The following is a 23,730-nucleotide window of genomic DNA, read 5'->3' as shown; positions in this document are numbered from 1 at the left end:
GAGGGACCCAGAAGAGAGTTGACTCCCAATTTGTGAAGGTAGGTTAGGTGCAGAGATAGGAACAAAGAAAAAAGCTGCTTCTAGAGAGAGGTTTAATTCAAACAAGTTGAATATATATATAATCAAAACCTCATAATCAGTAAATAATATTTCAAACATGATACACATTCCTGAACGATATATTTTTAATAGAGTCTACTAAATTTGAACACTAACTGGAATACAGAATTATATATGATAGTCTAAAGCTTTCTTTATCATAGACCAAGTGAAGGCCACCTAGCTAAAAATCCATGAAACTCAGCAACCAGTTGGTTCTTCTATTTGCAAACTGTAGGGCAACTCTCTCTCTCTTTAGTTTCCCTCCACAAAGTTCAAAACCAAGTCAGATAAAAAGGCAACGAGAGAGTATGGTAAATCACTGGCCAAGCCACTTCTTCCACCACGAGGAGAGAGTAGTTCGTTTGGAAGGAGGAGGCGTGAGGAGCTCTAGCATGGTTTGCTTCTCATTAGGAGTCAATGGAACACCTCTTACAAGGTTCAAAGCCATGACATGCACATTAGTCTTTTGCTTGTGCTTGTTGAAGGCCCATATGCCTGCAGCGGTGCCTGCAACAAGAAACTGATCCAAAAGCCAATATAAAGAAATCAGCTTTCTGAATGAATATAAAAGAGAAGAGAAAAGACTAAAATGATCCTCTTAAACTAACCGGCGATAGCCATAAAGCAGCAGTCTGCAAATCAAACTTTGGGGCATAAAGTATTGTCTCCCCATAATCATCCTCAAGCTTTTTAAAGATCTCTTTGTCACTTTTACCAGACTGAATTTCATCACGAATTAACTGCAATAATAATGCAACATAGTTAGTAGCGTTATTGGTGTATGTGTAATACGAGGAGCATCAAGAAAATAAAGGTAAACATGGGACACGAGTTTGAAAAGAAAGCCAAGAGGACAGGCACTAAATCTAGTTTCTGGTCTATCATAAACTTGGCAATTACAGGAAAACCAAAAATGAACGACCTACAGCAATTTACATGGTTTGGAAGAATGGGTGACCTTAACATTTAACAATTCGAGCCAATTGAAGAAAGGAAAAATCATTTATTGTGAACTTCTTAATTCATTTGGTCCAACAATATTTGATATATTAAAAAACAGCTTGGGGGTAAAATAAGCTTTATTCCAAACTACCATAAGATTAATCTTGTGAACAGGGTTTGTTATTCCCAGAATACTCATCTAACTCTTTTTAGTGATGCAGTACTGCTTTGGCAAAAGCTTACGTTACCAACAAGAAAAAAAAAAAAAAATAGGGTGGCTTTTACTGATAGATAGGATATGTCATTAAGAAGTGAGGAACCAAGGATGTTATCCATGCTAAATTGTGATTCAAATGTCCTCTATGGTATCATCTGGTGGTTGTGAACCAATCAGATTCTGCAAACAAGACCTTCAAGTTTATGGAGCATAATATCGAGATACCAAAAAGTAATATTTTCTTAGAATACATGAGGCAGACTGTTTCAAGATTTTATGGCGGATGATTGAAGGGTTCCAAAAGTCAACATTAGGCAAAGGCACATTTGTGAAACGCCAGTAATTGTCCAGTGCCATTTTATATGGCCTTTTTTTTTCTACAAAAAAGTGCTAACAGCTCATGTCTATATATGTGATTTATGCAGTGGTTTGAAGAGGAAACATAAGGTCCAAAAATCACGGAAAATATTAGTGCAGAAAGAAAGAATAATAACTATGGTCAGGAAATAAAATTCATACTCATTGCAGCAATTCTCACTGTACATCAAGTTTCACACAAACATTTCTACAAAGTGAGAGAACTATACCAAATCAACCTCTTTCAGTAAAACAGCTCCCAATACCGACCCTTAAAGGTCCCAACAAAAAATTCACATTTCAAAGCAAGCAATTATTCCTTGATATTTTAGCTTAGCATAAATTCACAACAACAATGATTACTACAACCCATTGTCAGTGTTGCTGATCAAGTAAAGGAATACTGGCAGAATTCTCTACGTCCATGCACAAACATGTATGCACGAACATAATGAACAAAAGGTAAAATATAAAAAGAATTACCTTCCTCAGAAGAATGGCAATATCAGCTTGTGAGTCTTCAATGGACTGACTACCACACTCTGTGCACCTCACATTGTGACTGATATTTCTTGCCCGGGCTTCCACCACCTGCGCCTTCTTTACCGGATCCTCTTCACTCTCCATCATATAATTGAGCTCTCACTTCAGTTCAGCTCCACAGCAACTACCAAAAACCCAAAAACCACACAAGTTTAAACAATTAAAAAAAAATCTTGTTCATGAATCTTCAGTTCTAGTTCTCAGTGAAGCATTTCATCGAACAATTGCCTTACCCAAAAAAAACTATAAATATTTGACCCATCAGAATTCTCGTACAGGTTGATAATCCAAGCATCTAAAATAGCTTAAGTTTCAAATTTTTATGGGTTTCTCAATTATCGTTTCATCGGTGATAGAAGCTAAACTACGATTTTTATAGTTAAGGATAGACTGTTATTTCACTCTTAACACAGAAAAATCGATATATATATATATATAAATTATCTATTCACACACAGAAATATATACACACACTAAAATAATGGAATAGAATGTCAGAAGTACCTGATAGAAAGTCGGAAATGGTTCGATCGCTAGTTCACAACCCTGTACTCCTTTCTTTCAATTCATTCCGATCGCGTACGTCAATAAAAAATGGTCGTATTTGCTTGCTTAGCCCCTGCAGATGTGAAACGGCCCGGCCCGGAAAATGGAGATCCGATACTAGGCCAGTAAGATATTATGCAACCGAAAGCGGATCACCAAACAAGACAGGGCCCACCAATGAACAGTATTGGGCCTCACAGGGCTTGTGTCTTGTTCGGTAGTATGGCAACAAACGAATTTTACTCAATACTATTTCTATCCCGAAATTTTTTTTTTTTTTTTTTTTTTTGAGAACTTTGCGGAGTCATTTTTTTTTGTTAAAAACTTTGTGGAGTCATAGTTTTTTAAAAGAGACATTTTTTTTTAGACAGAGAATATTTAACCACTCCATAGTTTATAGTACTAGTAAGTAGTAATGTACTATAAATTTACTTGTATATTATTTATTTACAAATACAATATACGCACATATAACTTTACTTATGAACATATATACTTTTAGCACCAATGAACATTTTTCAGTTCTAACATGCTTGGGACAATTATCAAAATATTTCTTATGGTAGTCTCAAGAATTCAAACCCCTAACTTGTAAAGAGGTGAAACAAAGGCCTAATGTTCTTTTTATCAAACTCGTTGAGCAAATTAGCTTCTTCTTTTTTGTGTGTGTATACTTCTCATTTTCATTATCATTTTCTGCATCCAACAAATAATAACCAAGAAAAACCCCACATTTTGTTTTACTTTTCCATTCACCCCTGATATAACTTGAAGAATACATCAGGACATAGTACAACAAACATCATTTGCAAATATACCTGAACAAACCTTCAATCAAACAACCTTAAGTCAAACAAAGTAAATAGTGAAAATCCCATTTCCATTTTATTTGAATAGATTGTAGTTGGATAAATTCCAATTCCACCCACTTCAAATCAATTGCAGATAGATCCAGACATTCAAGCTAAGTCAAGGCTAAAAAGGGGCGGCATGGGTTAAGCATCTGAATTAGGACATTCAAGCTAAGTCATTTGATAAGGTTTTAAGTCCTTAACAAACCAATAGTATTTTTTTTTTGTTTAAACTGAAAAGTCCTTCTCAGTAATGGAGACCTGTGACATTCTGATAATAATGGACTCACCAAGGTACGGAAAGTTTTACAACACTACAAAGGTTTCAAAGAGCATATGCCCTACTTTACACTATCATTCACCATGAAAATATGATTGTAAACATTCTTCAAATGAGGTTCAGGTATATATATAATTAAATTCCTCATTTCCTGGTTTGACATTTACGTATGGGACTTAAAACACATCCACACGTACGGAGATGAAGAGTAAAACACGATAGCTGAAAATCACTTCATGACAATTGTCTAGCCTGGCCAACCATACAGGAGTAGAAAATATACTATAAGATTCCATTGTCTTTCAGCAGCTGTAGCAGGCTAGTTGAGATATTAGATTTTGATTACACCGGCTGGGAACAGAACACATGCTCTCTCTTTGAAATTTCAAGCAAAGCTCTGGATACTGCACAAACAAGAGTTACATAAGTTTAACAATAACAAACCATAAGAGTAGACACAGTTTCTAACTGAGAAAGTTTTGGTTCTTACTCCAGCACTTTTGAGAATTCAATTTTGTGCAGGTTCTTTAAGAGCCACGAGCTTCATCATCTTCAGTCTAGGTCTGCCCCGTTTTGCAATCTTTTTCCTACATTTTATATCTGCACCTTCTCTCATGAATTCATTTCCTGATGCTGGTATGCTGAAATCAGCTGGATTTCTGTTAACAGAGCAGATCCCAGTCCTGCAATTGCCTTTCTCTGGCCAATATGTTTCACCCTTCTTGTTCACCTCAGCATTATTAATCGAACCTTCAGTCAAATGAGACTTCAAAGGGAGCACCATAGTGTTTGAAGCAGAATGAAATCCTTTCTTCAAACCATTGATGGGAAATGATTTATGATTTCTGCCCAAACTTCCACTTCCAGATGCAGAGCCATCTAATCTAAAATCTGAAGCTGGCATGGGTAAACATGAGCTTTTCGTTACTGTCTTTTCCCGAGATTTAGAACTATGAGACACCATTTCTTCTGAAGGAAAATGTTTCCCCGACTCCCCTATGCTATGATTTTTGCCTAAGCAAGCAGGAAATGACTGTTTAGAGGCTTCTCTAATCTTAAATATTCCATCATTCAGTGTAGATAGCTCCTTACCATAATAATTTCGGGGAAAGGAAGGCTTCTTAGAAAACTCAATGTTTTTATCTACATTAGGTGATGTGCTTGAGCTAATCCCTGAATCCATGAGTCTGAGCAATTGCATCGCTGACATGCTTTTATTAGAACACAGATCTGAAGTACCAACAAGCTTGGAACAGCTCCCAACTTTTTTCTGTGTGCAAGCACATGGTTGGTCTGCATTCATCTTTTTAGACATCTTCAAATCAAAGTCTCTATGCTGCCTCCGGGAAAGGGTTGCAAACCTCTGAGAGTAGTCAATTTCTGAAGGGCCATCTGCCATATTCATGAAGCAAACATGATGTGCATCTCTACATTGCCTTGGACAAGAACCTTTAGGACTTGTTTTTAAACAACACTGTAAACAAGTGTTAGGACAACTTTGGGCCGGTATATCCCAATTCCATCTGCCTCTTTGAAAACCAAAGTTCCTAATAGCACCAGCTTCAGCAACTTCGTTTTCATGTGAATGGTTCCCTTGAGAGATTGGAAATTCCAATAAGCCCTTAGTGTCGTGAGATTCTTCTAAATGGTCTACATTGGAACCAATGCTTTTGCAGGCTTCCTTATTATGAGAATTGCATTTAAATGATGTTTCTCCAACCGGTCTTACTTCGACACTTCTATCTGTAGCAAATATGCAACCTCCTCCATTGCTGGATTGAGATTTTTGCATTCGAGAGTCCTTCTCCAGTAAATATTCTGCCATCTCATCTTCAAGAACTCCTGTGAGCTCCACTGTATCAGCAGTTTTCACATTCTTTGTTGTTTCTGGCATGCTGTACTTATTTCGATTAGCCTTCTCAGTCTCAATGAGACGCCTCTCATGCCTATTCTTAGCTAAGAGCTCCACAATTTCCATGGGTATGTCATCATCCAATTCATACACCTTATCAGCTCCATCATTAGATTTGTTTTTTAAGAACTCTGAATGCCTTTGAACATCCATGTTGTTTCTGTAATTGCATATGATGGGACAATCCTGAAATAAAAAATCAATTCAGCCAAATAAAATATTTCACTAATCGAGCATATTCACACATGATCAAATATACAAAATGTACACAATAAACCATAGAAATAAAGTGCAAAGAAAAAGAACATAAGTTAAACACATATACAAAGATGCATGAACATATGCAAAAAGTATGCAAAATATCAAAAACATAACCCCCACAATGCAAGATAGCTGATAAAGAATAGAAACAGCAGGCACAACTCAAGTTGCGGAATGAGAAGCAGGTCTTTGAAGTAATGAGCATTTTCAATTAACTGCAAATTTTACCCTTTTTTCTTTCCCTAATAGATTGATTCCTCCAACTCGCACCTAAAAAATCAATTTAATAACAGAATAAAAAGAAAGGAAAAAGCACTCAAAACTCAAAAGAAAAGGTGACAATATATTAAGTCAATCAGTCATGCTCATTTCAAGTTAATATTAAATGATTAGCTTTACTCTTGATAAAATGTGGCTCTAATAATTATATCAATTATTGTAGATTGTCAAGCCAGACAAATTTATGAAGCCAAGGTTCCTCCCACAAAATTAAGCCCATACCGTTATTTTCATTATGATAAGATAATTCAGGGTTATAAAATAACATCTAGTACGCTAGTATTTCAAAACATACTTTTGTTCCTTTTATAGGTAAGACACAACATTGCATCACTTTGTCCCTACCAGAACATGAACCCTGCACGTCTTCTTCAAGGGTAGCAGATGATACTATTAGAGTACCAAATGCTCCACCTTAGCAGATGATACTATTAGAGTACCAAATGCTCCAAAACGTGAAGCTGTTAGGAAATGGACCCAAAAATGCATGTCAAGCTCCCATATTCTCCCTCCCGTGTGACCCCATCTCACATGTGAGGAGGCAGACAGACTGAACTGAACATAGTGCAAACAGAGAGACAGAACATGGGAACATAAGCAAATGTGGATTCTTGAACCCAATACCTCCCAACCAAAGCTCTGATACCATGCTAGAATACCAACTACCTTAAAGTTCATTTTGTTAGGAAATGGGCCCAACAATGCATATCAATCTCTCACACATACCACTCAAACTAACAGCCTTACTTCTAATGGAAGATGTAATCAAATTCAAGCACATCAAATGTTTCTCAAACAAGAAACCAGTGAAACTAGCAGTAGCAAAAAAGAGAAAGCACCTTTGGCTCTAAAGGAGAAGCGCGCTCTTGAACTTGAGACATGTCATTTAGTTTCGTACTTGTGCTAGCCTTTCTAAGTGAAGATTTTATACTTTTCAAACCACAATGCGCAACTTTTCCGGATGGTGAATGAGGGCATGGTAAAGATATGCTATTGGCTACAGCAGGCTTGATCCCTACATCCTCGCTTGTAACCAACTCTGCTTTCTTCACATCCTCATGATGAGGCATAAAGTTAGCTATGCCACCTTCAACTTGAGGCACCTCTGTTTTATTATTCTGCAATGACAATTTTGTATTCCTTTTTGTTGTATCCATGCAATAGTTAAGAGAAGTATGAAGTGCTCTTTCCAACATTGTATCTTGTGCTGTTTTACCAGGAACAAGTTCAATTCCAGTGCTTCTAACGGCACCATCCTGATACATTCGAGAACTCTCACCTTCAACAAGAGCCATGTTTGTTTGCATCCCACCCACAAAAGCCTTTCTACAAGTAGGTTTATTCCTACAAGCATCAGGATGCATGCCTATTCCAGATAATGCATACAGAGCAGATCCAAATGAAGAAATAGCAGTTCCAATTTGAGAGGGTTCTGTACCACTTACCCTAATCAAGTCCTCTCTCCGCATGCCTTTTTGCAGAGGTATCAAAGTCTCCTGCACATTTTCAGGAACATTACTTTCATTCATACAAAAGGTCGATTTATAATCAGGAATGTTTTGTGCCATTTTGAATTGAAGAGTTCCAGCACCAGTTTCCTTGCTTTCTACAGATCTATTCATAAGCTGCAGTCCACTGGACAAACTCTCTTGCGAAGGCTTTGGGCAATACTTTCCATCTTCACAATGATGCATACTATCTTCCTTCTTATTATAAATAACCATTCCATCAGGCCTGTATTCATTTGATTGTGTTTCTAGACCACTATGTAAATCCACCCCAGCAAATGCATCATTTATTGATTCAGAATGAGCAATTGCAGATTTAATGCAATTATTCTCTTCATCTCCCTTACAGATTTGAACATTTCCAAATGCACTCATCGACCACCTCATCTGCAGAGGTCCATAGTCTTCAACTTGCAGCATCTTCCTTTTCTTTCCCTTACCCACGGTATCCTTTCCAATATTTTCCTGAACAGGCACCAGACTTTTAAAAAGGGTGTCAAAATTTAAGCCATCAGTTTCTTTAGTTCGAGTGACTTCAGAGTTCACAATGTTACCAGAATTTGTAGTTCCATTAGAACTGGGAATGATGGTTGAAGCACCCTGAGTTTCCTTTCTCATGATGTCAGTCAGTAAGCGGACCTTTGGTGGTTTACTACAGATCAGAGTTCGGCTTGAATCACCTTGCTCATATCTGTGACGTTGAATATGGAGATTATCCACTTCCTGATTCTCATCATTCTCATTGTATTTCAAAGAAAAATAATTGCTACAATGACTAACGAGAGAATCGAGATCCTCATTTTCCACATTCACCTGCCCAAGTTTCTCATGATATATCATTACATCCCTTTTTTGTTCACTCATTTTTGCTACTTCAGAAACTCTAGATATGCTGGTTTTCATTTGACAGATTTCAGTTGAAGAGTTGCTTGGACATTTTGGATTTTGGGCACCGAGCCCAACTTCATCAACCCCACTAGTTCCACAATTTGGCTTACCAAGTTCGACCAGTGCACCAACTTTTGAAGTGAGATTTATTGTTTCTGAGGCAACAACAGTTTGAATCAGATAATTTAAATTAATGCCAATCTGTTTTGGAACTGTCATAGAAAATACCTGCATCATCATTGAATATTTCTTCATTCAGGCATTGAGCATCCTTTTCTTCAGAAAGAGCTGGTTTTGGTCTTGTCTGATCCACCTCCCTTGCTGCACCGTTCTTGAGGCTTCTAGATATAATAAGCACATCTGCAGAAAACACAAGCACTACATTTAAGTTTCAGGTTGATTCAAACAACATTGAGATCATCTCAAGATCATATGATAGTTTACCTTCTCTGACATTTGATAAGACATCAGCTACCTTTTCTTTCATATTGTTATATACCATTGGGCAACATTCATATTCAATCACGTCCATAGAAGCATTTACACCGGCCTTCCTTCCTTCACAAATTTTCTCTTCAGATGCTGTCAACATCAGAAAGCAACAATGGTTCATCACTATGATATGACTAGATGGCATTCCCACGGGAAACTTTTACATTAGAATTTAATCCTGTAACGTAACAATTGGAAACCACTCTAATATCTGCCGCAACATCTGTAGCACCACTACTCCGGAGACAGTTTTGGCAACCCCACCATCTGAACTCAGGGATGTGTAACGGAGGAAGCATGTCTGCTTGCTCCTTTTGTTCTTCACCGTCACCAACTGAAGAAAATGGCCAAGAAATCTTCCAATCTTTTCTACGAATCTCAGCAACATATGCACTACATTCACAATAGATATGACTTGTTAGGATAAATAGCATAATAGGTCACAGGTCCAAAACAAGGAAAAAGCCTCTCCACACGAGGAGGTAAGGCTGCGTAAATCTGACCCTCCCTAGACTCGGCAGTGACGGGAGCCTCGTGCACTGGGTTTGCCCTAGCAGTCTGTTAATGTTACCATTGAAAAGGGGGAAAGAGTATATTGCCAGACAAAGTACTCTAAAATTACGTTTGGAAACAAGATTTAATACAAAATGTTTTGTTCTATTATGTATATCCTTTGACATTGATTTTTACGACAAACAAAGTTGGGTGTAGTATGAGTTTCATATATTGAATTCTTATAAACAATTTATTTGCCAACATGCACTTTTGTTAATGTAGTAATGCTATACAAAATAATAGAATTTTTTAAAAGGAAAACATACACCCATATAATGAGTAACAAGTTATGATATGTCACACCCCTTTTGCCGGAAAGGTGAGTTAATAACAAATGCCTCAATAGGAAACTATTTTAGTTCAATATCCACAATAGAACACTTTAAATAATCCTAACTTCAAATCAAAAGGGTCTTTAACATCAAATATCTATATGGCCTTATTATGCAAGAGTCCACAATTACATTCCCAAAAAAAGGGTACACTGAACTCCAAGTCCTAACACTTCAGTATTTACATAGTCCAAAAGCATTAGTTAATACAATGACCAATGCAAATAAACTATTACTACAACAAGATGACATGTTTCCAAAACAGTACATCTCAAGCCCTCCTCACTTCCATGCCATAATTTCGCTCACCGCGTTCAAAACCTGAAAATGCTTTTTAAATAAAATAGGGAGAGCTACAAGAGCCCAATAGGTTTCCATTTTTGTTGAAAACACATTAATTTTCTTCAAGGTAAGTAAACAACTTTTCTTTTCAACAGTTGCAAATAAGAACGATTTTAACATGTTTAGAAGTGAACTGAACAACTGGGTTCATCGCAGATACAATCATAATAAATAAACCAAGTATGTCTCAAATAACACTATTCAAATATATTTCCATTTCATATGTTAAAACATCATTCTCATTAGGCCACAACATTTCATAAAACAAGTCCATAATTTCCATTTTCAATTCCAACAGGAATAGTACATAAACAATCCATAATTTCAAACTTTTTTCATTATCAACAAGATGAATGCAATTATCAACCAATGGTGGTCCTCCGAGAGGCATCCACTGGCCAACCTTTCACACCGGCATGGCCCCAACCCTCAATATCCAAATAAGGATCTACCACGTGGGTATTGGATCTTACACCCAAGGGTAACTCGTACCCTACTTGCTTCTTTAGAAAAGTTTACCCTTCGTATTTGTGATGACCCTGTGAGCGGGTGTGCCGTGGGTTGGTGTGCCGTGGGCGGGTGCGAGATACTGACAGGCTACCACACTGGCGAGCTAGGGGTGCATAATCCCACATCGCCTGGGAAATGGAAAGGTGAAGTGCTTTTATGTAATTGTGTCACTCCAATTGGTATGAGGCCTTTTGAGGTAAAGTCCAAGAGCAAAACCGTGTAGGCTCAAGCCCAAAGCGGACAATATTATACCATGTGGTGAAGTGGGTCGTTACAAATGGTATCAGAGCTTGACCCAGCTGAAAGTGTGCCGACGGGGACGTCGGGCCTCTAAGGGGGGTGGATTGTGATAACCCTGTGGGCGGGTGCGAGACACTGATAGGCTACCACACTGGGCGAGCTACAGGTGCACAATCCCACATCGCCTGGGAAAGGGAAAGGTGAAATGCTTATATGTAGTTGTGTCACTCTAATTGGTATGAGGTCTTTTCGGGTAAAGCTCAAGAGCAAAACCGTGCAGGCTCTGGCCTAAAGCGGACAATATCATACCATGTGGTAGAGTGGGTCGTTACAGTATTGACTCAATGCATTCACCATTAATATATATAGTATTCATTTTAAACCATTAGGCCATAGCCTTTCCATTCCATTTCCAAATAAGTACAGATGTTCAATTTCTCAAAATCTAGCCATTCTCTTTAAAATAAAACCATTTCCAATTAAAAACTGACTAAGTAGAGGATAAATTTCAATGCCTCACTTCAAAAACTTTACTCTTTGTTTCCAAAAAAATTCCCAAAAAAGAAAAGAAAAAAGTTATAATTTCTACCCTCAACGACCAAATATGGTAGACAACACATAATTTCTGAAGGAAGGGGTTGAGGGGAAAAGATACAGAAGAGAAGAGAGGACTAAAAACTGTGAAGAAACATCAAATCAACACAAATAAACGACTAAAGCAAAAATGAAATCCATAAATGAACAAACGTTGGTCAAGTGACTGTTAATTCACAGATACAATATCTGTAAACCAAAATTAGATCTTACTAGAAACACCCTAACAAACATGATAATTGTATCCAACAAAGCAAGGACAAGGTAGACTATCCCAATTCTTTACTGATGCATTTATAGATAGATCTACTAAATGCATTAAAAGTTTTTACTGATGCATTTATTAGATTGGTGAGGTTGACGGAAGAATAATAAGACTCACTGATAAAGAGAGAGAGAATTGACCGTACACTAGAAGCCGGTGGTCGGTGAGGATGACAGAAGCTTGCAGTAGGTGAGGATGATGGAAGCTGACAGTTGGCGAGGTTGACAGTAGGTGACGGTGGTTGGTGGTCGTGAGGGATTGAGGTTGTGAGGGCCTGAGGGGTTTGGGTCGATGAAGTTGAAAATGGATGATGAAGAGTTAAGAGGGCTTCTTTATGTGTGTGTGTGTGCGCGCGCGCACGTAAATGAGGTTAAATTAGAAAATTAGTAGTCTAAACGGGGCGGTGCGGGGTGACCTTCCTCTGCCCCAGCCCGAACCAACGCATGTTTTCATCCCTCAACTCCATCCCCGCCCAAATCCTATACACGGCCCCCCAAAACCGGTTTAAAAGGGCTAGGGCGGGGCGGGTACTCGACCAGGCACGGCAAATTGCCATCCCTATCTGCATGTGGAGAGGCTGTTTTCCATTTCAACCCATGACTTCCAGGTCGCAATGGAACCATACCGTTGCGCCAAGGCCCGCCATCAATCACAATGGAGCAACTTTATTGTTGTGTGAAGGCTTGCCTTCATTATCTTCTTCTTCTATATAAACAATAACCAATTTATGTTTTATTCATGCCACTTTTAAATGTAATTATGGCTCTATTTATTCTGACATAAAATATTTTTTCATGCAAACTTTTACCAATAAAATATTTTTTTTTCTTTTCATTTTCTTGTGCTTGTAAACTAGATGCTTTCTTCTTTACTTTTTAGTAATGATTCACATATAAATAATATTGAAAATATTCCCTCACTAGAATTAGCTAACTGAAAAATCAAAGGACTCTCCCATAATTTCTTCAAAAGCCTAAGTATAGTTTTCACTTTTTATTATCAACCATACTCTAGTTTGGAGAGAGAGACTTAATGCTAGGGTGGGAAAGTACTCTTGGAGGAAGAAAATAACAAGAGCAACAGCCATGTGCTCCTACTTCAGCTTCATATCTGGCAGCGACACCATCATTGACTGCAAGATGAAAAAATTGACAGCAGATCTCTAAAAACGTGACCTCCACTTGATCTAATGGTTTGGTTTCAACCTCGGCAACCTCTTCTCTTTCCAAGGCCAAAACAACTTCTAAAAAAAAAACATAACTCCCCTCCGGCGTGTGGTTCTTACAACCTGTTGGCATTGACTAATCCGGTTGGCCAAACTTGATAACTAACTTGAAGACCTTCTTACTTTCTGTCAATGTCCATGGTCTGGTAGAATCCAATACAAAGATTTTTCTTAGCTAAAATTCTGTAAAACAACTTACTGCCTTTTGATTGGGAAATCATTTTTGTAGATTGGGTGTAAAATGTTTTACCTAAGTTTATGTGCAACCAAACACTAAAAAATACCCAAAAAAAATTCCTGAATTTTTTACACTGAAACAAACGTAGCCTTTGTCCTTCTCTTTTCTAGATAATTTGCTGTAGATAAATCATATGCCTTTGCAAAGACTAGGAGCCATGAATACATGGGTATCTTATTCAGTCAACCCCTACATGTCCATTAAAGTCACCTTCTATGAATATATTTTCATGACTTGGTATATTTTGTACCATTTCACTTAGTGACACCCAAAATGCCTCTTTTATATTCTCATCTAATTCTACCTGTAGAGCATATGCATTTACTATATTTGTATCAAATACAAGTTTAATAGCTACTAATTTATATCCTTATCTTCTAAGTTTTACAATTTTGACTTTCATATCTCAGTCTATTTATTACTATGCCTACTTATTTCTATAGTTATCCTTGCAACTACGTGAAAAAGTTAATACTCTTCTCCAATCTATCTAGCCTATTTACCGAACCATTTGGTTTCTCGTAGGCAAGCTATGTTGATTTTTCTCTTGTGTAAGGTATACATAAGTTCACTACAATTACCGTTTAATGTCCTTATAATGCATGCTGCTATTGTAAATTTGTTTTTAAAATTTTTATTTTTCCAATTAATACGAGAATCTATCATAAGGATCTGACATAATTTTACAGCTGGCCGTGTCGCCACCCCCATATATCTGTCTCAACATGGAAAAGAAAGGCTATAAAGAATTAAAATTCTCAGTCATGTTCCGTTTGGGAGTACTGAATTGGTGCCTTGGAATTGGAATTGAAGGAAATTTACTTTAAATTTTGAACTAAATCTTCTCCAATTCCATTCGGTGCTTCCAAACATAGTTTCAAGCTAAACTATTCTTCAAGAAATTTGATTAATGATGAATCTGGCAGACAATATGGTGTAACATATTATTTTATTCATGAGATTTATGCCATCTACATGTGCACAATTTCAGAATTGATGTTAATCAAAGACCGGTACTTTCAAAGTGAAGCAAAAAACTCTCATTTTACAACATACTGATGTTCTGAACTTACCGAATAGAGAAATGACTGCATTTGTCCGTCACTTTCTTCTGTACATCATTAACAAACTCAGCAGATGTCTGGTTATTGTTAGACTTGGTAACAAGATTGCTTGCACTTGTTTCACAAGTTCTCTCTCTAATAACATTTGTCTCCATCTTCAGGAAGTTAACTGAGATGATTAGCAGCTCAAAGTTAAGGATTGACATATATGCATAATTATATTATCTGGATACATGTCATGGTATTGTCTGGAAAAATAAAAAAATTCCGAAGCAGATTACAAGCAATGATACAGAAAGTGAAAATGAATGACTTGCATCATAAAATATCAAATTTGATAACAAACCATTTTCTTAAACCCCTCACAGGAGATTAAAGAGAAGTATTTAATTTTCATTTGCTTTTGCATAATTCTACATTTCACATCATATAAGGAAATTACTTAACAAGTGCATTAATTTGAACACAAAATGGCTTCACTATAAAATAATAAAAAAAAAGAAAAGAAAGAGAAGCAAGTAGGACTGGCCATTGCAAACCTTTCTACAAAGTACAAAATGTTGCATGTCCGCTATTTTAGATAGAATACAAATAATTTGATATCTCCCAACAAAGCACAAACTTTTACTAGATAAACCAAAAGCACCAGTCGGTGAAAGGAGTCATACATGAGTTACCACCAAATGGGAAAAAAATGGTACACAGACACTTACATATATTCAATTTAAATCAAACAGAAGTCTTTAAAAAATTGAATCCTATAGCAGAAACTGATGGTATTAACAACTTCAAGTGGAATCCAAAAATGGAGAAAAAGTGGACAACTCTTTGTGATACAAATAACATTTTTGACTTTTAGGTAAGAAGGGAAAAAAAAAAAAAAAACTGTCAGTGGTGCATTTAAAGTTCCAAAGCACGCAATATGATTTTCCACTAAGTCGAAACCACTACATAATAAGTTCATATACAAAGCTAGAACGTCATTGCTGATCTAATGTGATATTGCATACAATGGGCTGCATATTTGACAAATTAAAACATTTTCAGAAACGACAAGTTATGTCACAACATTTACAATGGGCTATTCTTTCTTTTCTTCAATAAAGTTTCATTTATAGGGGAAAAAGAAGAAGTTTGCTTAATTAATAAAGTATACAATGATAAAAACAGTAACTAATCAATGAAGAATAAAGAATAATAGGTTGCTATAACTTCTAAGATTCACATACATAAAAGTAATTCGTAAGGTGAAACACGTACATATTGAACATAGAAGTAACCATAACGTGAAACACATAAAAAGTTTCAAATAATATCATAAAATAACACCATCAAAATATCAAACAAACCCGAGTAAGATTTTCCTGAAGAATGTTTTGAAAATAAATACACACATGCATATGAATATACATAATTGTACATACATATATATAAACACACACACTAATAGATATAAAAATATAATAAGAAAAATGAAGACTTGAATTTTACCCATATAAGTTTTTATACATCACAATATCATATGCATCTTAATCTGGGAAATCATATGCATCTTAATCTGGGAATGAAAAATGTTAGGTTCATCCTCTAATAAAGGTACATATACTGGGGTAGATTAGAATAAAAATTCTTCAATACAATGAAACCCTAAAACAAAAACAAAAAAAAGCTTCAATCTTTACTGTACTACACACATAAAATAAACTTGATTCAACATCAAATAGGGATAAAAAATGAAACGCAAGCTCACTACATCTATCATAAAACGAAACCCAGAAATATTATAAACTGAAGATGTAAAGCACTAAGAGAAAAAAATAAATAAAAAACCCACCTCGTGTTGACTGAATATCAGGCTTGAAACAGCATGGAAATGCAAAGCAAATGTCTCAGAAGAGAGATCAATTCGCGAAGAAGCTTAAGAGATCAACTTTATGGATAAGATTTAGAAATGGGTGAGAGGAAATCGAGTGCGAAAGTGAGAGAAACCCTCGTTTGTTTGGGTTTAGTGAGAGAAAGTAGGGTAGAGTAGAGTAGAGAGAGAGAGAGAGAGAGAATCTTAGGTAGCGTGAGAGAAGGTACTTGAACGGTTTAAACCCGCGAATTACATGTCATGAGTGAAGACATGAATTATATATGAGGTAAAAAGGAAAGTATATTATGTGCCTTTTCTAAGGTGTGAGTGGTTTTTGTGTTGTCCTTATCATCCCCCACCGTTAGGTTTAGCAATAGTAGAAGAATCCCTAGTTCTGTGCCAATTAATTAACCCTAATTTCTAACTATGATTTTAAACTGAAACTTAAATCTAACTTATTATCATTATTGTCATACTAAATATGATTAACTTTTGTTTTTGTGACAAATTTTTCACCCGACAGGGCTGTCCCGCCCTATCCCGTTTAGAGCAATTTTAGGGAACCGATTATGTAAATGAAGACAAAGATGCGGCTGCTTTAAAAATTCAACAGGTTTTGGGTTAATTTTGGGGGAGAGTTGTCTCGCCCCGAATATACTATAAACTTATTAAATTATTTTTTATTACTAAAATAAGTTATATATATATATATATATATATATATATATATATATATACACAAGAAGAAAACTTAGCCCTCATTTCATTTCATGTCTTTAAGTCTTGTGAAAATAAAAAAAAAGAAGAGAGAGTAGGGATGGCAAAAATCCCTAACCCAGAAAGGTCTCGACCCAACTGGGATGGTTTTGGAAAACCGATTATATAAATGAGGACAGAGATGGGGACTAGTTTGAAAAACACAGTGGGTTAGGGGACAGTTATGGAGGTAAAAAAATTAAATGGGGGTGGAAATTGAGATCCCCTAAATTGCACAATTGTCATCCCCCAAAATCTTGTCTCCCAATAAAAAAAATTTAATTTATTTTCTAAATAACCTCGATCAACTTTTTAAACACTTATCCTAATAAACACTACTTTTAAATGGATAGTTTAATAATTTTAAAAGAATACAAAGCACTAAATGTTTATCCCCTTAAAATGTTACAGTCCAAAATGTATCATAGCAACGTTTCCTAGCTTAGACTAAGTATAAAAATACCAGAGCAACATTTGCCTTCAAATGTATCAAAGGGGTTTTTACTCTTATAATATTTCATGCGACACGTGTCCTACCTTTAAATCTAGTAAATTATATTGTGACACCAAGACACGTTAGTTGTAGAAAAAAGAACCAAAATCGTAATTTTAGGTATAATGCACTTCAATATATTAGCGTAATAATTTTAAATCGACAATACAATAATTAGAAATACAACAACTAGCGTAAAAATTTTAAATTTACAATGTAATAATTATGTAAATGTGTTGAATTCTCAATTTAGTGATGGTATTGCCATGTTGTAATAAGATATAATATATTGCATAAGTGCTACATTGTTGTTATATTTGTGATATTTGTTTTGTAGTGAATGCTAATTTAAAGTGTAGTGAAAATAAAAATATACCAGGGAAATGTATTTTTTTTAAAAGGTAATACCAGAGAAATGTAGATATGTAGAATGAGAGCATCTCTTTCTATAATTTGAAAATTAATTAATACTCTTTCTGTTTTATAAAAAGTGTCCACGAGTCACGATTTTTTAAATATGACATTTTTTTTTATGGAACAGAAGAAGTAAAAATTAGTGAATCACGATTAGTCAAATATGACACTATTTATAAAACAGATGGAGTAATAATTAATTATAGAATAAGATAACTAGTTTGAAAGTTTGGGAGTTTTATATAAATAGAATTACATCATATAATAACGTCTATCTATTACTATCATTACTCTTAACCCCCAGATTTTGCCAAACTGCCCAAATGCACATGTAGCTGCATTATCTAAAAACATGCCAAAAATAAATAAATAATGGATTGGACCGAAAAGTTCATTTTGTAAATAAAGAATTTTCTAAGACTTGTGTACTAAACAAACGCTAACAAAGAAAATCATAGTTGAGTTAATTATTTGTCTTTAAATATCTCCTCGACCTCTCACTGTCATTGTGAAAGCTTTTTAAACTGTGAGTTTTTGCCAAATATATATATATATATATATATATATATATATATATTTATCCTTAATTAAACTCATTTAAGCGACTTAGTTTAACAGTTAAAAGCTTTTTAAGCATTAAAAAAAAAAGGGGGGGGCAGGTAGAATCCCTTTGTTGTCTTCCCATTTGGCTTTATGCCAGAAAAAAAACTGAAGTGATGGTGGGGTACAGCTGTTTGAGAAGATGAACATGTGGACACGAATTTATATATACCATGGAGGTACTTGTACAAAAAAGTGTGTCTGGAAGGATGTGATATCAAAGCGCATTGACTTCCAATAAAGTACTACCACAAAATAATTAATTTCTATATATGTAAACTTTATTAAATTTATATTAGTATTATTTTTATATAGAAATGGGAGGAATAGGAAAAGCTTTCTTTATTTAACTGTTCAAGTATAGTAATAATTCCTACCATAAGCAGGTGGTCCCCACTCTCCTTGCTCCATAAATGTGTTAAAGGACCACGGGCCATGCCCACATTTCACAGGTTTTGCTACAACGCATAAATCTAGCAGTAGACGTAGCTGCCATTGAAGTTCAGTCACATCAAGATGCCAATATATCACTACTTTTTGTTGCATATGTGGTGTGCAAAATATATACAACTGATATTTGACATAGAAGAAAAGGGACAAATGATCTATACAATTAATACACACATACATTGCTTCAATTTGGCTGTGTGCTTATGATCATCATACATAGATATTGGGATTCAACAATGGGTCCGTATTGGGAACAAAGGATTTAGTAAGAAAAGGATGCAAATATTCAGAGAATAGAATAAAATAAAAAAAATAATGCATAATACATAATAAAAATGTAACCGTCATTATGGTGGCTCAGATGTGAAGGATCTCAAACAAGATTTACCTTACAACCTCGTGTTCCGAAAGTACCATATAAGTTGCAAAGTTTTTTTTTTTTTTTTTTTTTTTTTTTACCTGACACCCTCTGTATACATGACCCAGTGCCATGGGTAGGTGAGTATCCCAATAATGTGTTACATCTCACCAAAGTTAAACACACATATGGTAAAAACTAAACTATTTTAAACTATTGAAAAATAAGTAAAATTTATATAGCTAACTCCACTTAATTAGAAATGGAAAAAAATAAATAAGTACACTCAAAACTATAAAAGCAATTCTCTAAAATTAATTACATCTAATGATGATGTTAGGCTCGAAAAGCAATCAAGGAGAATAAACATGGAGGAAGTAGATGTGTACAATAAATTCTTACCAAAATTTTCTTGCATAATAAAGTTCGAATGTATTAATTTCGTGTTACCAAAAAAAATAAAGATTTATTAATTTGGTTCATGTGAACCATATTTTTTTTTTTTTTTTTTTGAGAAATTGGTTCATGTCAACTAACGTGTAAGTACTATATATATATATATATATAGACTCACACGATGTACCTTTTTCATAATAACATTTTCATGCTTGTATGAGTATCTCTAAATTAGTTTTATAATCTGTAAACGTGTATAAAGAACAAATTTTGTAATCTGCAAATAAAGAACAAAATAAAGAGCAAAAATAATATTTAATTAAATTAAAAAAATTGGAGTATAATTCTCTGTAATATTCTTTACAAAGAATAAGGTCCTCTAATTCGATCTCCTTTTTTTTGGTTGGTTGGATTCAAAAGTTGCACAAACTTGATCTTGAATCACCGTAGAATTTGGATGAAGACGACATGATTTGATGTGCTTGTTGTTGATCACCGTGTAATTTGGATAAAGAACGGCACGATTTGATGTGCTTGTTGTTGATCACCGTGAAATTTGGATAAAGAACGGCACGATTTGATGTGCTTGTTGTTGATCATCGTGGAATTTGCATGAAGAATGACACGATTTGATATGCTTGGTGTTCTTCGTTTTTGGGCAGAGTTTCTGTATTTCATTCCTCTGCATTTCTGAGTCTCTTAATTTTTAGACCTTCTGGATTTCTATTTTTTGGATTTCTGGACTCTGAATTTATGTCTTTTCCTTCTTCCTCCAGGCCTCTAGTTATAGGCTTCTTGGATCCATAAGATGATGACACGTGTCCTCTCCTGATAAGGAAAAAATCATAACTGGGCCGGGCCAATTATATTATGATAATTATCCTTAAAAATAATCATTCCAAATATATTTTATTAGAAATAATTATCTTTATATTTAATCATTTAGGCTGGGCTAATTAAATAATTTAAGTGGACCAAGTTTGGATCAATTAAATAACTTAATTAAACATTAGACCCATATTTGATGGGTCAATTTGTCAAAACCAAAGCCCATTAAAATTTTAGTGTCTACAAATTGCCCCCACTTCGAGTCCCATGTTTGACAGGACTTGTCTCATTTTTCAAGTGGGACTTAAAGTATCCAACTTGTTCTTTGAACTGTAAAAGGCTTTCCTATCCAACTTTGGATTATAAGATTTCCTCTTTCCCTTTTCTATCCCACTTTGGATTAGAATTTTATTTTCCTATTTGCACTGAATTATACAAATCCCAGTACAAATAGAAAATCTTTGTTGTCTATATATACCTATCCATGTTATAGGGTTAGACATCAATTTCAATATTGTTGAAGACTTGTCTGATTATAACCTCTGAAGATTATGTTGGATTGTGGCATCTGCTTGAACAAATAATTGGTATTATTTTTCTCTTCTTTTTTTTTCTTTTTTTTTTTTTTCTTACTGTGACGGCCCTGGTTTTTCAAGCCAGTGCGTCCTGTGATGAACCGTAGTTTGACCCGATAATGGATCTGAAATGTAGAAGCGAAAATAGAAAACAAGTCTCTAGGGATATACAACATCCCTAGGATACCAAAGTTACCTTTCATAAGGCCACAGAACTCCACGAGAACCGACGCGGAAGAAAAATAAAAAAAAAGACCAAATAAACCCCCAAGGGAAAAATAGTCTTTTATATGGAAGCAACGTCTCTGAAAATGTACATTATTCCCAAGACACATCTGTGACTTCCCATGAAGTCACGAAACTCATAAGAAAGCATAGCGGAAGAAATTAAAAATAAAATAAATAAATAAATAAAATACCCGGACAAGTTTAGCCCCAAGGGCAAAATAGTAATTTTTAGCAAGATCTGTGTGCTACCGAGCACACCATTGAAAAGACAATGAAAAACTAATCAAGTTAGACTCAATAATCACTTGATTCGGAGTCCGGATGGAAGAGAAAGGTCAAAACAAAGTTTTGACGTCGCCGAGGCCGTGAATAGTGTTTTGACAGCAATGAATAGTAACCTGGGCAAAATGTTGAAATTCGTGCGCCATTTTGAGGTATTAAACGATGTTTTCTAGAAAAATACGAAGAAGAAACTCCCCCTAAAATCATTTTTCCAAGCTGACCATATCAAAAGAAAATTTTATTTTTGACGTGAAATCCTCAAAATGCCCTTACAACAGACTTTTTCAAATAGTGCAGGTGCGCACAGGAAATCAGATTTAACGCGGGTTTTCGGGTCCGAGATGACATTTTCTGGAAAAATGTTGTCAAGAAATCCCCCCTAAAATCACGTTTTCTACCTGACCATGTGAAGACCAGAATTTAGTTTTTAAAGAAAATTTCCAAAATACCCCTAGATCAGTTTAAGCCAAGATGGTTAAAAAGATGTTACATGTATAGCAAAAAACTAAACTTTGCAAAGGATTTCCAGTACCAAGACGACATTTTCTGAAAAAACACGAAAAAGAAACCTCCCCTAAAATCACATTTTCTACCCGACCATGTCGAAAGACGAAAAAAAAAAATGCGCTGTGAAATGCTCAGAACACCCCTGATCAGTCTAGGCCAAAAACAAGGAAAATGTAACTTTGCACCAAGTGTTCATTTGACCATAAATGCATTTCTAGGCTAAAATGATTATGCACGAAAATGTATTTAGTGTTTTTAAGCATGCGGGAATGGTCCGTGGCTCTAAAAAATGGCCGATGCAAAATACGACCCCCCGAAGGCCAAAAATGGCGAAAATGAACTCAAAATGAAAATTTTGAAATTTAAAAATATGAAATGGTTTCAAATTACCGTTTGGCCCTTGGCCACACTTCATACATGATTAATGAGACCCTATGAAAGAATAAAAATGGAATTCTCACACCCGATGCAAACATGGTGAAGTAATGACTTATCATTTTTCAATATTTTCATAATATTTCTTGAAGTCAAAAGTTACATAGGATACAAAATAATAGTCATTGACCTCCGGCCTTATCTCATATATGTCAAATACATCGTAAAAGGTGTACTTATGTACACGTTACATATATGGAATCAAAAATACAATTTTGCATACAAAGCTACAAATAGGATTTCATGCTAACATTTTCATGAAAATGATACTTCAAGTCTACGAAACTTCCATGGCTTAATGTGCATCCCAAATCAAGGTCCATGTATCTGAAAAATGTCTCCATTACGTGGGTGAGTAACATAAAGCTACTCGTAGGAGATGAGTATGCATCAACTTAACATTTTACAATTATATCACCTTAAGGTGAAACATGTTAAAGGGGCTCATGCCACCTGACGTCTATATCAAGATGAGACTCAGGGAGCATCCTAAGCTACCTTAGATCATTTATAGCATAAATCACATCATTCATGCAATTTAAACAATATAGAAGTATGTTATACAAAGCAACAAGATATAGATTCTCAAAATCCTCAACTTGAAATCTAAAATACGAAAACAACTTAAGTGGATCATGCCACCTAAAGTCTATGTTCTAAATGAATCTATAGGATCGTTCCTAAGCTACATTTGAGTATCAAAACACAAATCACAATATCGATGTAATTTAACCAACATTGGAACTTCCAATACAATGCATAAAGCATGATTTCTCAAAGTTAACATCTTGAAACTCAAAATGGGAAATCAAATAAGGAACAACAAGTAACGATATCATCTAGTTATCAACTTGAAATGAAATGTGAAATCAAACAAAGTGGATACTTGGACATCACGCCGAATCAGACCGACACCATAGTTACTTTAGAGTTACTAGCCCATGGGTAACCTCCATATGTGCGCACTAGACTGTAGAAGGATAATCCCCGTACTAAAACTATGTCCTAGC

The 23,730-nt window shown here is 35.2% G+C and overlaps 2 protein-coding genes across 3 annotated transcripts; both read right to left on the bottom strand.

Annotated features, from left to right (window-relative positions):
* Window positions 1-91: 91 nt before the first annotated feature.
* On the bottom strand, window positions 92-2,821 carry LOC132284041 (cytochrome c-type biogenesis CcmH-like mitochondrial protein). Of its 2 annotated transcripts, none has more exons than XM_059786100.1 (4): window positions 2,666-2,821; window positions 2,102-2,285; window positions 711-842; window positions 92-622 (listed from the first exon to the last, which is right to left on the bottom strand). In XM_059786100.1, the coding sequence occupies exons 2-4, from the start codon at window positions 2,246-2,248 to the stop codon at window positions 419-421; spliced, it is 483 nt and encodes a 160-aa protein (XP_059642083.1). In that variant the 5' UTR covers window positions 2,249-2,285; window positions 2,666-2,821; the 3' UTR covers window positions 92-418. The 2 variants fall into 2 exon arrangements, with proteins under 2 accessions (XP_059642083.1, XP_059642084.1); XM_059786101.1 differs by lacking the exon at window positions 2,666-2,821 and adding an exon at window positions 2,395-2,539.
* A 1,058-nt stretch (window positions 2,822-3,879) lies between these two features.
* On the bottom strand, window positions 3,880-16,634 carry LOC132284039 (uncharacterized). The gene is made up of 8 exons (XM_059786098.1): window positions 16,378-16,634; window positions 14,553-14,712; window positions 9,369-9,571; window positions 9,131-9,268; window positions 8,915-9,046; window positions 7,130-8,841; window positions 4,329-5,936; window positions 3,880-4,242 (listed from the first exon to the last, which is right to left on the bottom strand). Exons 2-7 carry the CDS (start codon window positions 14,696-14,698, stop codon window positions 4,347-4,349), a joined length of 3,921 nt encoding a protein of 1,306 aa, XP_059642081.1. The 5' UTR covers window positions 14,699-14,712; window positions 16,378-16,634; the 3' UTR covers window positions 3,880-4,242; window positions 4,329-4,346.
* Window positions 16,635-23,730: the final 7,096 nt, after the last annotated feature.

Source organism: Cornus florida, unplaced genomic scaffold (assembly GCF_030987335.1).
Source record: "Cornus florida cultivar Cherokee Brave unplaced genomic scaffold, ASM3098733v1 CherokeeBrave_3.0.0_Hap2_Chr11, whole genome shotgun sequence".
Classification (NCBI taxonomy): domain Eukaryota; kingdom Viridiplantae; phylum Streptophyta; class Magnoliopsida; order Cornales; family Cornaceae; genus Cornus; species Cornus florida.
The sequence above is the reverse complement of the archived record's forward strand: the minus strand, read 5'-3'. Positions and strand labels throughout refer to the sequence as shown.

What these genes read in the sequence shown, in the direction of transcription:
- LOC132284041 (XM_059786100.1), bottom strand. Translation starts at nt 2,248, where the DNA reads ATGATGGAGAGTGAAGAGGATCCGGTAAAGAAGGCGCAGGTGGTGGAA. An exon ending in TTGCCATTCTTCTGAGGAAG is followed by an intron (nt 843 to 2,101) that starts GTAATTCTTTTT and finishes TTATTATTGCAG; the next exon opens with TTAATTCGTGATGAAATTCA. An exon ending in CTGCTTTATGGCTATCGCCG is followed by an intron (nt 623 to 710) that starts GTTAGTTTAAGA and finishes CTTTTGGATCAG; the next exon opens with TTTCTTGTTGCAGGCACCGC.
- LOC132284039 (XM_059786098.1), bottom strand. Translation starts at nt 14,698, where the DNA reads ATGGAGACAAATGTTATTAGAGAGAGAACTTGTGAAACAAGTGCAAGC. An exon ending in AATATTCAATGATGATGCAG is followed by an intron (nt 8,842 to 8,914) that starts GTATTTTCTATG and finishes TTGTTGCCTCAG; the next exon opens with AAACAATAAATCTCACTTCA. An exon ending in CTTCTCCTTTAGAGCCAAAG is followed by an intron (nt 5,937 to 7,129) that starts GTGCTTTCTCTT and finishes TTTTTATTTCAG; the next exon opens with GATTGTCCCATCATATGCAA.